Source organism: Trachurus trachurus (assembly GCF_905171665.1).
Source record: "Trachurus trachurus genome assembly, chromosome: 23".
Taxonomy (NCBI): Eukaryota; Metazoa; Chordata; class Actinopteri; order Carangiformes; family Carangidae; genus Trachurus; species Trachurus trachurus.
This window is the reverse complement of record NC_139912.1, coordinates 2492264-2506920: the sequence shown is the minus strand read 5'-3', so window position 1 is coordinate 2506920 and position 14657 is coordinate 2492264. Positions and strand designations below refer to the sequence as shown.

Here is a 14657-nt window from a genome sequence, read left to right as displayed (position 1 = left end):
CCTTCTTCTCTTCCTCCCCTCCTTCCTTCCTTCCTTCCTCCCCTCCTCCTCTTCCTCACCTCCGCCCTCTCTCCTCCTCCTCTTCCTCCTCTCTCCTCCTCCTCCTCCTCCTCCTCCTGCTCCTCTTCCTCCTCTCTCTTCCTCTCTCCCCCTCCTCCTCCTCCTCCTCCTTCTCCTTCTCCTCCTCCTCTCTTCCTCCTCCTCCTCCTCTCCCCTCCTCCTCCTCCTCCTCCTCCTCCATGTTGGAGGTCCATCGTCACATCAGGTAACGTTTTCTTTGGTATTTTCATGTTTCAGTTACGGGACGTGAGCCGTGGATTAATGCAGAAAACACTTTGTTTATGTTCAGAGAGAGACGACAGGTGTGTGTGTGTGTGTGTGTGTGTGTGTGTGTGTGTGTGTGTGTGTGCACTGCAAAAACTCAAAATCTTTCCAAGAATATTTGTCTTATTTCTTGTCAAAATGTCTCATTTCTAGTCAAAACTAATCTCTTTCCACTTAAAATAAGACTCATCACCTAAAAATTGACTTGTTTTTAGATCATTTTCACTTGTTTTTAACTAATTTTCAATAAGAAAGAAAATTTGCTCCACTGTCAGATTTTTCTACTTATTTAAAGTGGAAAATTTGCTCGAAAAAAGTAAAAAGTGTCTAAAAACAAGCTACTTTTTAATGTGATGAGTCTTATTTTATGTATAATTAGATTTATTTTGACTAGAAATAAGACAAATATTCTTGGTAAGATTTTGAATTTTTGCAGTGTGTGTGTGTGTGTGTGTGTGTGTGTGTCTGTGTGTGTGTGTGTGTGTGTGTTCACCTGACTCGGGGCAGATCGTCTCGGTGCAGCAGCTCCGTCAGCCGGTCGTTTCCAGACAGTCGCAGGTGAGTCAGACTCTGCAGACCAATCAGAGGCAGCGAGGAGAGCTGATTGGACGACAGGTCGCTGCAGAGAAGAAAAGGGATAAAAAGACGACTGGAGTCAGTAAACCCTGTTGTTGTGTTGTTGTGTAGTTGTATAGTTGTATAGTTGTGTGTCTGTGTTGTTGGACCACGGTTCAGTCTGATACTCACAGTTTGGTGAGAGCAGGAAGAGCAGAGAAGGAGTTTGGCTTCACCGTCGTCAGTCTGTTCCACGACAAGTCACTGACAGAGAGACACACAGGAAATATAATAATAATCTTTATTTATACAGAACTTTTCCTAACAACTTGAACTTTAAATCCACAAAAAAGTGGAATTGCTGCTCTTTGAAAACTCGTGGTGTGATTGGTGAAGAAATTATTAAATGCCTTTATTTTACATCGCAATTAATTAATTAAAAACCAAGGCCATTTGCCACCAATTTCTTTGTAGAATAAAGGCATTTTAATTATTGGTAACCCTTTAATTTACAGGGTGCTTATTGCGTCATAATGTCTAGAAATAACCCAGAAATAACGGTCAGTTTCATAGTAATGTGGAGAAATAAAGCCAAGAAATAACAATTGATTGTGTAGAGAAATAATTGACTGTAATTGACAACTGCAAGGACTTGGTGGAGAAACATTCTGGCCTTTCCCCAAAAAATTCAAAGCATGAAAAGCATGTGTGATCTTATACCTTTATGAAAAACATGACATTACTATGAAAATGACCGTTATTTCTTGACATTATCATGTAGTTAACGGCTGGTAAATCAAACGGTTACCTAATATTTTTTTCACCGATCCTGCAGAGGAGCCTTGAATGTATTTTTGTTGCACTTTTGCGCAGTAAAACTGTAAACTTCACAAAGAGCTTGATGAAAAGATAAAAACAAATAACAAAACAATAATAAAAAAATAAAATAAAAACGCTCTGGTGGACAAGTTGTGAGCTGCACATTCACCACGCTATGAGATAATAACACAACGTTACCACACAGAGTTGTTTTAGAGGGAAATGCAGAGACTGTTGATGAAAAACTGTCCCTGAAGGCAACACGCATCAGCTGGTTTTGCATGAATTTCCCTCTAAAACAACTCTGTGTTTAGTTTAGTTTAGTTTATTTAGATCCCCATTAGCTTTTGCCACGCAGCAGCTATTCTTCCTGGGGTCTTCCGGGGGAACGTTACGTTGTGGTAACGTTGTGTTATTATCTCATAGCGTGGTGAATGTGCAGGTCACAACTTGTCCACCAGAGCGTTGTGGAGTTGTTGGATTGTGTATTTGATGAGTTTGATGAGGGAAACCAAAGAAATCCCATAATGAGCCTCCGTAGCGTAGCTCTGAGCAGCTCACGGCTCTGCTCCGCCGTTCTAAAAACACCTTGCACCGACAATTAAAGGTAACGAACCTACTGCTATAATGACTATAGGGGTTATGGCAATGGGCCAATTTGCCCAAATGTTGAACTATCCCTTTGAGATAAAGACATTTCCAGACAATAGTTTCCATAATTTTCCATACTGGTAATAACGTTGCAGAGCTTCGTTTGTCTCCACACAGAGAGAGTCAGTTTCCTCTGTTTCTACTGTAAATATAATTCCTGTGTAATTGTCACCGGTGGAATCGGGATCAGCTGCCGAGTCCTGACCCGCAGCCAGACCACGTCCTCATACCTGTCCCGTCAAGTCCCGGACCACCTGGCTGTGTGAGTGTGTTTCCATTTAGACCTTATTTAAAGAGGCCGAGGATCACCGCCGAGGATCTGCTGCAGGATAATTAAACCTGTGTGTGTGTGTGTGTGTGTGTGTGTGTGTGTGTGTGCGCGCTCACATGCAGCACAGCGACATCAGGCCGTGGAAGGTGTTCTCCTGCAGCTCCTCCATCTCGTTGTGGTGCAGGTCACTGAAACACACACACAGACACACACACAATGTTTCCATGACGTCATGTTTATCAAATTTTTTTTTTGTCTGATTGGACGACAACGGTGCTAATTATTCCCATAATGCACAGCTGGATGCACTTGGTCGGTTGCCGCGGTAACTGTCAAGATTCAGCAACCGTGACGCAGATTTTAAAGCTATGACTACGAGCTAAAAAGGTTTTTACAGGTCAAAGAGTTTGTACTGCAAAAACTCAAAATCTTTCCAAGAATATTTGTCTTATTTCTTGTCAAAATGTCTCATTTCTAGTCAAAACTAATCTATTTTCTCTTAAAATAAGACTCATCACCTAAAAATGAACTTGTTTTTAGATCATTTTCACTTGTTTCAAACAAATTTTCACTTGAAATAAGTAGAAAAATCTGCCATTTTTTTGTGCTTCTAATAAGAAAAAAAACTTGCTCCACTATCAGATTATTTTGAGTGAAAATCTGCTTGAAATAAGTAAAATGTTTCTAAAAACAAGCTGCTTTTTAATGTGATGGGTCTGTTTTGACTAGAAATAAGACAAATATTCTTGGTAAGATTTTGAATTTTTGCAGTGTAAGGAAATATTGAGACATACAACTGCAAAGGAAAACATTTATATCATGCAAAAACCTGGTGTTCACTGCAAAAACTCAAAATCTTTCCAAGAATATTTGTTTTATTTCTTGTCAAAATGTCTCATTTCTAGTCAAAACTAATCTCTTTCCACTTAAAATAATACTCATCAACTAAAACTTAACCTGTTTTTAGATAATTTTCACATGAAATAAGTAGAAAAATCTGCCAGTGAAACCAAGATTTTTGTGCTTGTGATAAGAAAGAAAAACTTGCTCCACTATCAGATTATTTTGAGTGAAAATCTGCTTGAAAGAAGTAAAAAGTGTCTAAAAACAAGCTACTTTTAATGTGATGAGTCTTATTTTAAGTATAATGAGATTGTTTTGACTAGAAACGAGACATATATTCTTGGTAAGATTTTGAATTTTAGCAGTGTAAGGAAATATTGAGACATACAACTGCAAAGGCAAACATTTATATCATGCAAAAATCTAAATCTTAGTCTAAACTAAACTCTTTCCACTTAAAATAAAACTCATCAAACTCATTTTAACTTGTTTCAAACAGATTTTCACTTGAAATAAGTAAAAAAATCTGCCAGTGAAAGCACATTTTTTTGTGCTTGTAATAAGGAAGAAAAACTTCAGAATTTTCTACTTATTTCAAGTGAAAAACTGCTTGAAAGAAGTGAAAAGTGTCTAAAAACAAGCTGCTTTTTAAAGGGATAGTTCAACATTTTGGCAAATTGGCCCATTGCCATAATCGCTATAGTCATAGCAGTAGGTTCGTTACCTTTATTTGTCGGTGTAAGCTATTTTTAGAACGGAGGAGCGGAGCGGCAGGCTGTTCAGAGCTACGCTATGGAGGCTAATGGAATTTCTTGGTTTCCCTCATCAAACTCATCAAATACAAAATCCCAAAACTCCAAAACGCTTTCGTGGACAAGTTGTGACCTGCACAATCACCACGCTATGAGATAATAATGGAACGTTACGAAACGGAGCCGTTTTCGAGGTAAATACAGAGTCTGCTTGCTGAAAAACTGTCCCTGAACGCAACGCGCATCAGCGGTTTTGCATGAATTTACCTCGAAAACAACTCTGTCTTGTAACGTTCTATTATTATCTCATAGCGTGGTGAATGTGCAGCTCACAACTTGTCCACGAAAGCGTTTTGGAGTTTTGGGATTTTGTATTTAATGAGTTTGATGAGGGAAACCAAGAAATTCCATTAGCCTCCATAGTGTAGCTCTGAACAGCCTGCCGCTCCGCTCCTCCGTTCTAAAAATAGCTTACACCGACAAATAAAGGTAACGAACCTACTGCTATGACTATAGGGATTATGGCAATGGGCCAATTTGCCAAAATGTTGAACTATCCCTTTAATGTGATGAGTCTTATTTTAAGTAGAATGGGATTGTTTTGACTAGAAATAAGACAAATATTCTTGGAAAGATTTTAAGTTTTTGACCCCTAAAAAAAAAGAGACTGAAATAATAAAAATGAATGAAATAAAAAAGAAGTTGAATTAAAAAATGTGAATTGATTATTGATTATTGATGATGAAGGGGTGAACTCACATCTTCTGGAGACTTTCGCAGCCGGAGAAACTGGGGAGAGTCTGGATTTGGTTATAGGACAGATCGCTGCAGGGAGGAGAGAGTTTCATCAGTCGTCATCATCATCGCTCGTAAATCCAACACACACTGAACGCATCATCACAGGAACAGAAAGTGAAGAGTGAAGAACGGGAGCAGGGACGTGAAGTAATAATAATAAAAAACAGGAAGTAGTGAAGTGAAGTGTCGGGACTCAGACTCACAGCAGCTGCAGGTTGGGAAGCTGCTCACACACCGAGGAGGGAAGAGACGTGATCCGAGCGCCGGTGATGGTCCTACACACACACACACACACACACACACACACACACACACACACACACACACACACACAAAGTAACATGTTAAGATCTGTAGCATTTACACACTTTATATCGCATATGACGAATAACAGTGTACATCGTGGTGTGTTCAAGTGCATCACAACTATGTAGGTGCATTATGGTGCATTCAGGTGTATTTCACAGTAATATTGGGTGTTCACTGGAGCATTTAAGGAAAAATTATGGTGCGTTCAAGTGCATACTACCGGTATATGTGTATTTAGGTACATTATGGTGGTATTTTACAGTAATATCTGGGGTTCTCAGGAGCATTTAAAACATATTATGTTGCGTTCAGGTGCATTAAAATGAATGTGATGTGTTCAGGTGAATAATAACATGTTCATCCTGTATTTAGAAATGTTTATGGTACTTTCAGGTGCATTATCGTTGGCTTATTGTGCATTTTAAAATTTTTTATTAAAATAAAAAAATCTGAGTGAAACTGTGCTTTTATTTTGAAAAACAAACAATTTCCTAAAGTTATTCTTCATTTTTAATACAACACAAATGTATGTAATTATATTTCTGTGCTGGTGATTTCTCTGTGGTTCACAAGTTCAAGTGATGGTGCGTTCAGGTGCATTAAAATAAAAAATGTGATATGTTCAGGTGAATAATAACATGCTCATCCTGTATTTAGAAATGTTTATGATGCGTTCAGGTGTATAAAGTTGTACTATGATCTACTTAGCTGGATTATATAGTGCATTAAAGGTCTATTATATTTGACCATGGTGCGTTCAGGTGCATCAAACATGCATTATGTGATGTGTTCAGGTGAATGATAACATGTTTACAAGCGTTTATGGTGCGTTCAGGTGCATTAAAGTTGTACTATGATGTACTTAACTGGATTATAGTGCATTTAAGGTGTATTAGATTTGACCATGGTGCATTCAGGTGCATCAAAAATGCCCTATGTGATGTGTTCAGGTGAATAATAACATGTTCAACCTGTATTTAGAAATGTTTATGGTGCGTTCAGGTGCATTCAAATTGTACTATGATCTACTCAGCTGGATTATAGTGCATTTATGGTGTATTATATTTGACTATGGTGCATTCAGGTGCATCAAAAATGCCCTATGTGATGTGTTCAGGTGAATGATAACATGTTCAACCTGTATTTAGAAATGTTTATGGTGCGTTCAGGTGTATAAAGTTGTACTACAATGTACTCAGCTGGATTATAGTGCATTAAAGGTGTATTAGATTTGACCGTGGTGCGTTCAGGGGCTGTTTTAGAGTGATTTTGATGTGTTTGTGTGTTTCTCCTGATGTTGAAGGGTTCGTTTCAAAAACTACACGAAGCTGAAGAATGTGACGGTTTGTTTGACTGGAGTCTTTATTTCCACCTACTGGTTCAGAGTGAGGTTACTGCTGAACACACACACACACACACACTGATCTAACACACACACACACACTCACACACGAGCTTAGACGGAAAAATACAAGAAAACAAACACGGTGAAGGTTTATTATGACACAGGAAAGTGGGTCACAACAAGGAGGGTTTCAATTTCAGACCCGAGCCGCAGGAAAATAAAGTTACACTCTGTCAGAGAGAATAACAACAACTGTAGCGTATTAATAAAACACACACACAGACACACACACACACTGAGGAATGCTTCATATCTGAGTATGTTTGCTGTTGTAGCCGTGTGTGTGTGTGTGTGTGTGTGTGTGTGTGTGTGTGTGTGTGTGTGTGTGTGTGTGTGTGTGTGTGTGTGTGTGTGTGTGTGTCTTACAGGCTCTCCAGACTGTTAGTTCCCGTTAGATCTGGAAACTCGGTGAGATCTGCTGCTCCGTTCAGAGACCTGAGAGAGAGAAATATTGATTACTGATCGTTAATTGATCGTCATTATGTCATTATAAAGGTGTTAAAGCTCCTTCAAAATAAAGGTAGATGTTTGTATTAAAGCTCCTTCAAAATAAAGGTAGATGTTTGTGTTAAAGCTCCTTCAAAATAAAGGTAGACGTTTGTGTTAAAGCTCCTTCAAAATAAAGGTAGATGTTTGTGTTAAAACTCCTTCAAAATAAAAGGTAAATGTTTGTGTTAAAGCTCCTTCAAAATAAAGGTAGATGTTTGTGTTAAAGCTCCTTCAAAATAAAGGTAGACGTTTGTGTTAAAGCTCCTTCAAAATAAAGGTAGATGTTTGTGTTAAAACTCCTTCAAAATAAAAGGTAGATGTTTGTGTTAAAGCTCCTTCAAAATAAAGGTAGATGTTTGTATTAAAGCTCCTTCAAAATAAAGGTAGATGTGTGTGTTAAAGTTCTTCAAAATAAAGGTAGGTGTTTGTATTAAAGCTCCTTCAAAATAAGGGTAGATGTTTGTGTTAAAGCTCCTTCAAAATAAAGGTAGATCTTTGTATTAAAGCTCCTTCAAAATAAAGGTAGATGTTTGTATTAAAGCTCCTTCAAAATAAAGGTAGATGTTTGTGTTAAAGCTCCTTCAAAATAAAGGTAGATGTTTGTGTTAAAGCTCCTTCAAAATAAAGGTAGATGTTTGTGTTAAAGCTCCTTCAAATTAAGGTAGATGTTTGTGTTAAAGCTCCTTCAAAATAAAGGTAGATGTTTGTGTTAAAGCTCCTTCAAAATAAAGGTAGATGTTTGTATTAAAGCTCCTTCAGTATAAAGGTAGATGTTTGTGTTAAAGCTCCTTCAAAATAAAGGTAGATGTTTGTGTTAAAGCTCCTTCAAAATAAAGGTAGATGTTTGTGTTAAAGCTCCTTCAAAATAAAGGTAGATGTTTGTATTAAAGCTCCATACAGTATAAAGGTAGATGTTTGTGTTAAAGCTCCATACAGTATAAAGGTAGATGTTTGTGTTAAAGCTCCATACAGTATAAAGGTAGATGTTTGTATTAAAGCTCCATACAGTATAAAGGTAGATGTTTGTGTTAAAGCTCCATACAGTATAAAGGTAGATGTTTGTGTTAAAGCTCCATACAGTATAAAGGTAGATGTCCATGTGTAGTGTGATTATAAAGCAGCTCTAGGTTCTATATTAATACTGTGAAAGTATCAAAGCCTCAGTCCACAGAGAAATGCACACAGCCTGTATTCAGAAACTGAGCCTTTAAAAACCAGCCGTCAGGACTTCCTGTCACTTTGTGATGTCACAACTAAGCCCCGCCCCCTCACCACATGGACCCAAACATCTAACAACTTGGATTTAAATGCAAAATTGCTAAAATATCAAATATGTTTTTACTTGATTTGGTTAATCAAAAGAATTGTGGCTCTACTGACTAAAAATTAAACAACATTTTTCTCATTTAAAACTGTTTTTTTAATAAATTATCTGTTCTGTGTGCCTGTGTGTGTGTTTGTGTGTGTCTCACAGCGTGCGAAGCTCTGGAAGGTTTTGAAAGGCCGAGCGTCCGACAGACTGGATCGGGTTGTCGTAGAAAAATCTGGGAAAACACAAACAGGACGTTTCATTATTACGTCACATTCAGAGTAGAAAAATTATAATGAACAACAAATGTCAGATGCTATTGATTATCAGTGTTATATAAGGTCATAAGGATTCATTTGGGAAAAAACACACTTTAATCCTGGATTTTCTTTTTTCCTTGTGTGTATAATGATGCATTTTATTTGAGTTCATTCTTTGTTGTTATATTTGTTTGTCACATTATCAGAATATTTTACTTTTTATTTTCTTATTCGCTGTGTCGTGTGTTATTGATCACCGGTACCTACATGGTGATCAGCGACGGGTTTCCTGTGAAGGCGTGCTCCGGGATCGACTGGATGTTGTTGCTGTGGAAACCGCTGAACGGGAAAAACAAAGAGCAGTTAAAGGGATAGTTCAACATTTTTGGCAAACTGGCCCATTGCCATAATCCCTATAGTCATAGCAGTAGGTTCGTTACCTTTAATTGTCGGTGTAGTGCAAGCTATTTTTAGAACGGCGGAGCAGAGCCGCGAGCTGCTCAGAGCTACGCTACGGAGGCTCATTATGGGATTTCTTGGTTTCCCTCATCAAACTCATCAAATACACAATCCAACAACTCCACAACGCTCTGGTGGACAAGTCAAGACAGAGTTGTTTTAGAGGTAAATACATGCAAAACCGCTGATATGCGTTGCCTTCAGGGACAGTTTTTCATCAAGCAGTCTCTGTATTAAGCCGGTGCATATTCTCATTTGTCCAGGTCATAGTATTTCAAAGGAGGTTAAATCGAAAGCAACTGGACTTAGTTGTTTGTCTAGGAAGACGTTTCACCTCTCATCCAAGAGGCTTCATCAGTTCATGTACGCAGCTGACCAGGCTGGGACTGGTCCAACTATCTGGTGTGGAGACTCACTATTTAACCTCTTGTGTGGGCGTTTCACAAGGACTGTCGTTGGCACTTGGAGCACAAAAGGGAACCAGTGACATCATCACCCTTGTGAAACGCCCACACAAGAGGTTAAATAGTGAGTCTCCACACCAGATAGTTGGACCAGTCCCAGCCTGGTCAGCTGCGTACATGAACTGATGAAGCCTCTTGGATGAGAGGTGAAACGTCTTCCTAGACAAACAACTAAGTCCAGTTGCTTTCGATTTAACCTCCTTTGAAACAGTCTCTGTATTGTAAAACAACTCTGTGTGGTAACGTTGTTACCACGTTGTGTTATTATCTCATAGCGTGGTGAATGTGCAGGTCACAACTTGTCCACCAGAGCATTGTGGAGTTGTTGGATTGTGTATTTGATGAGTTTGATGAGGGAAACCAAGAAATCCCATGAGCCTCCGTAGCGTAGCTCTGATCAGCTCACGGCTCTGCTCCGCCGTTCTAAAAACAGCTTGCACCGACAATTAAAGGTAACGAACCTACTGCTATGACTATAGGGATTATGGCAATGGGCCAGTTTGACAAAATGTTGAACTATCCTTTAAATAAATAAAGTTTTCCTCCGTCCAATCCTTCATCCAAATATCAATATTATTAATTAATTAATTAATTAATTAATGCCAGTGTGGCGTGTCAAGCTTCAAACTTGACTCACAGCTCTTTGAGGTGACTGAGCGAGCGGATCGCCGTGGGAAACTCCACCAGACTGTTGAAGTTCAAATCCCTAAGAGAGAAAGAGAGATGATGTGTGACTGAAACATGCAGCGGTTTGTTCCGAGCCGTCACTTCACTTCACTTTATTGTGTTGTAGGTTTTAATTTCCAGAGGATCAACTTGTCAGTGTCCGTCATGCAGCCACCGTCCATAAAAACAGAGTGAAAACATCAAACGGTGACGGATGAGGCCTCGTTTTATATCCTGGTCCTGATCTCTCCACTCACCACACGCTTTTATTGTGGAAGTCTTCACAGACTTCCTGGGACTTCTTGGACACATGAGTGTGAGTCTTTGATGGGAACATGTGGTCATTTTATTCATTTAAAATGAAATCTACAACTCAATAAAGCGAACACTTTCTGTAACCACACACACACACACACACACCAACACACACAGGAAATGACTCTGCACTGGATGGGAATGGGAATGACACTGCTGCATGGGAAAGTTGCATCTAAATTGGGAACATCACCCCTAAAATGGGAATATTAGCTCCAACTTGACGTGACAGCTCGGTTAGTAGTGGTGGAATTAGAATTAGCATTACTGTATGTAGGAACCGTGGACTCCAGACTGGGAATACCGGCTCTAGAGTGGGAATGAAGTTAAATACGACAGGTCAGACTTGGAATATCAGGGATAGGAGCTTTTAATATGAACCTTAAATCGACTCCAGACTGGGAATACTGTAAACACATGGGAGTTGTGTTGTCAGTTGTAATCCCGGGATGTCAGAACAGATTTGTTAATTTCTTACTTTGGGAATACAAAGTCAGTACTGGAGCGATCCGTTCTGTTCAGACTGAAGCACAAATCCGATTTTTTGGCAAATCTGATCAGAATCCGATCTCACTGAGGGTCAGGGTTAGCATTGACTTCCGTCTCTCCGGAATTACGTTGTCCATCCATCTTGTGTTTCGCAGCAAGTGACACAAAAGATGCTTCCAACTCCCATTTGAGCAACGACACCGTTCGCATTGAATCGGATCTCAACGAATCCGATCAGAGGAATGTTCTTTAGACTGGGAACGCCAACTGGACTGGGGATTTCAGGTGTAGATCAGTTGTAGATTGGGAGTAGCCTACCAGTTCCAGTAGGAATGGTCAGCTCCACAGTGGGAATACCAACTGTATAGTGGGAATAAAGGTTCTGCACTGGGAATTCCAACTTGATACTGGGAATACCAACTCCAGCAATGTTAAAATTATCTCCAGACTGGAAACAGTCTGCCCCACAAGGGGAATAGTGAAAACAATCAACTCAAGACTGGGAATACCAAAATCACCGGGGAATGGTCTGAATTGGGAACACCAACTCGATTTTGGGAATAAAGGCTCTGGAAAAGGGAAGATTTACCTCCACACTGGGAATAGTCTGCTCCACAGTGGGAATACTAGACCTATACTAAAAATAATCAACTCTAGACTGGGAATATTAAATTCATAAAGGGAATGGGGGAATGGTTAGGTCTGTATTGGGAACACCAATTCTGGAAAAGGTCAGCTCTCACTGGGAAGATTTAACTCCACACTGGAAATAGTCCGCTCCACAGTGGGAATACTAGACCTATAATGAAAATAATCGACTCTAGACTGGGAATACCAACTTTAAAAGTGAATGATCAACTCTATACTGGGAATATTAACTCTTCTAGACAGAGAGTGCAGCCACTTACTGGGAATATCAGCTCTTTACTGGGAGCGCCGGCCCTGAATGAGCTCTCTAATGGAAACAGCAGCTCCAGAGATCTGTGGGAACGTCAGCATGCGGACTGGGAAAATGTTTCATGTAAATGTTTGTGTTCGGAGCTCGATGTTTAGCTTAATCTTTTTTCCCTCCTTTAAGTTTATTAAAAAACATTTAACTGTGCGGCCGCTCTCCCTGTCTTGTTCTTTCATCACCGGTGGGGACTAGAGCATTCTGGGAGTCCACACATGGATCCAATTAGCTCCTCTCATCCATCTCTGGGATGCAGGTGGCTATTACACACACACACACACACAGACACACACACACACACACACACACACACAAATACACTGTGTGGAATGAAGCTGCCACATTGTGAAAATACCATTAAATTGAAATTGCTTCAGTCTGGCTGTGAGTGTTCGAGTCCATGTGTGTGTCCAGAGATGATTTGTAGCAACAATAGCTGGAAGGTTTTCGTCTTTCCAAACTGATTATTGACAGGTTACGCTGTGATTGGACGAGAGCTTCCTGATTTGGACGGTTTTCTTCTCGAAGGGGTTCAAGTGAAATCCACGTCTCACTAGTTACGTACACTTAATGTTGATGATTGGGGTCAGATGTCGGGTATCGGAGGAGGAGGAGGAGAGAGGCCTTCAGTCCCGGAGGAAGAGACTGATCGGATGATGGACAGTTGAATTATCAGTAGAAGGTGAATTACAAGGAGATGTCGAAGGTAGAGGAGGAGGAGGAACGTCGCTCTGATGATGAACTGAGGAAGAGGAAGAAGGAGGAGCTAAGGATGTTTGAAGTAAAGATAAATTCTGACGCCTATAGGATCCACCGACGTCACCGAGATTTCTTGACGAAAGTGGCGCCACTCCATAACGGACGTCTTGGTAGACGGGAACGCAGATGGGCGTGTAGACTGAAGAGGCACAAAAAGTGGATAAACACCATAAAACTCCAACAGACCTGTCCGCCATCTTGCTCTCCATTGGATAGTAGTAGGGGTGCAACGGACCAGAAACCTCATGGATCGGACCGGACCGGTTTTCAGTCACAGATTGGATCGTTTCAGTGGAGTGGGGGGTAATGTACGTGTGCTACTGTACTGTACATAGAGCTGCAGCTTCAAGGATTGAAGCAGAGCAGATTTTTTTAAATTGCCCATTTATTCGGCTGTGGCGGTACACCTAAGTGTTCCCACAACCGATCCACCGACCACTTGTGCGCCGATCTGTGGAGAGTGATCCAAACTGATCACGGATCAACTGTAATCCGTTGCACCACCGTTAGCCAGTGTCTTCGTGTGACCAATGTTGTCTGGCCTGTCCTGAGCGGGTTTTGAACCCGGGTCTCCTGCACCACGGGCGACGATGCTAACCGTTTCGCCAAGAGGTCAATGACCACTTGGCAAGTGGATTAGGATGTCTTTTATGGGTGAGTTTAACTTCAGTACCGCTAACCGCCACGCGCTGTCACCTCTCCTTACTGGTACCTTGTGACTGTGGCTATACCCGCGGACCTCCGTTACACTCTTGTCTGATGGATTCATTTGCATAAAGTTGAATCGAGGTAAACTTTTGGACACGCCGCGACTGCTCAAACGGCCGCGCCGCCTTCCCAAAATGCTTTGCGGGGGCCTCAGCTACAGATTGACGCATTCCAACGAGGATACGCGTTGTGGCAGACGCAATAATCTCCAGTGGATCTAGCTTCTTCTGGAGCTTTCAGCTTCCTCTCATGGTCTTCCCTCCAGAGTCCGACCACCGGTCTTTGATGACGGACGTTAAACAGCCTCTTTGATCGTTCTCCAACCAAAGCAACGACCGAGCTCATGAAGGTCCGTCCATTTCCTGCCGTTGTCTGCGATCAACCAATCGATCAAAGAAACATTAAAATCTAATTTAAATGTTGTTGTTGAGAGTCGACTTCCAACATCTGTACAGTTGTGGTTTCATGGATGTAAACAGGCAGGTAGTTTTTCTTTTATCGCGCGGCCACGTTCAGATCTGTTGGACAATTATTTCTCATCACGGTGGAAATGAAATCTCAGATACAGATACAGATCGTTTCCCTCAGAAGATCATGAATCAAGCAGCTGGATCGAGACTCTTCATCTCCGTCACTTTCTGTTTCTCTGGAATCGACGGGAAAAACATATTTTTCCTGAAGAGATGTTTGGTTTTCTTGGCGTCGCTTGGAATCAGCTTTATAACTGGGAACACTTAGACCGGACACGGTTACGTCAAAGCCCGGGGTGTGTCAGTTAAACAGCCGTGGAAGAAATTAAGAGACCGCTCTCAGAAATGTTTCTAAAGAGACGGGAACGCAGATGGGCGTGTAGACTGAAGAGGCACAAAAAGTGGATAAACACCATAAAACTCCAACAGACCTGTCCGCCATCTTGCTCTCCATTGGATAGTAGTAGGGGTGCAACGGACCAGAAACCTCATGGATCGGACCGGACCGGTTTTCAGTCACAGATTGGATCGTTTCAGTGGAGTGGGGGGTAATGTACGTGTGCTACTGTACATAGAGCTGCAGCTTCAAG

General features: G+C 40.8%; 1 protein-coding gene across 1 annotated transcript in view; it reads right to left on the bottom strand.

Moving 5' to 3' along the window:
• LOC311006494 (leucine-rich repeat-containing G-protein coupled receptor 5-like) overlaps window positions 1-14657 on the bottom strand; it is a gene marked incomplete at its 3' end in the record, with an annotated part of 35911 nt that overhangs the window by 6817 nt on the left and 14437 nt on the right. Inside the window, exons 6-14 of the mRNA XM_083999342.1 lie at window positions 10346-10414; window positions 9053-9124; window positions 8689-8760; window positions 7094-7162; window positions 5217-5288; window positions 4975-5040; window positions 2737-2808; window positions 1072-1143; window positions 818-943 (exon numbers count right to left, since the gene is read on the bottom strand). Coding sequence (XP_083855468.1) covers window positions 818-943; window positions 1072-1143; window positions 2737-2808; window positions 4975-5040; window positions 5217-5288; window positions 7094-7162; window positions 8689-8760; window positions 9053-9124; window positions 10346-10414 — 690 coding nt within the window. The remainder of the gene's footprint in view (window positions 1-817; window positions 944-1071; window positions 1144-2736; window positions 2809-4974; window positions 5041-5216; window positions 5289-7093; window positions 7163-8688; window positions 8761-9052; window positions 9125-10345; window positions 10415-14657) is intronic.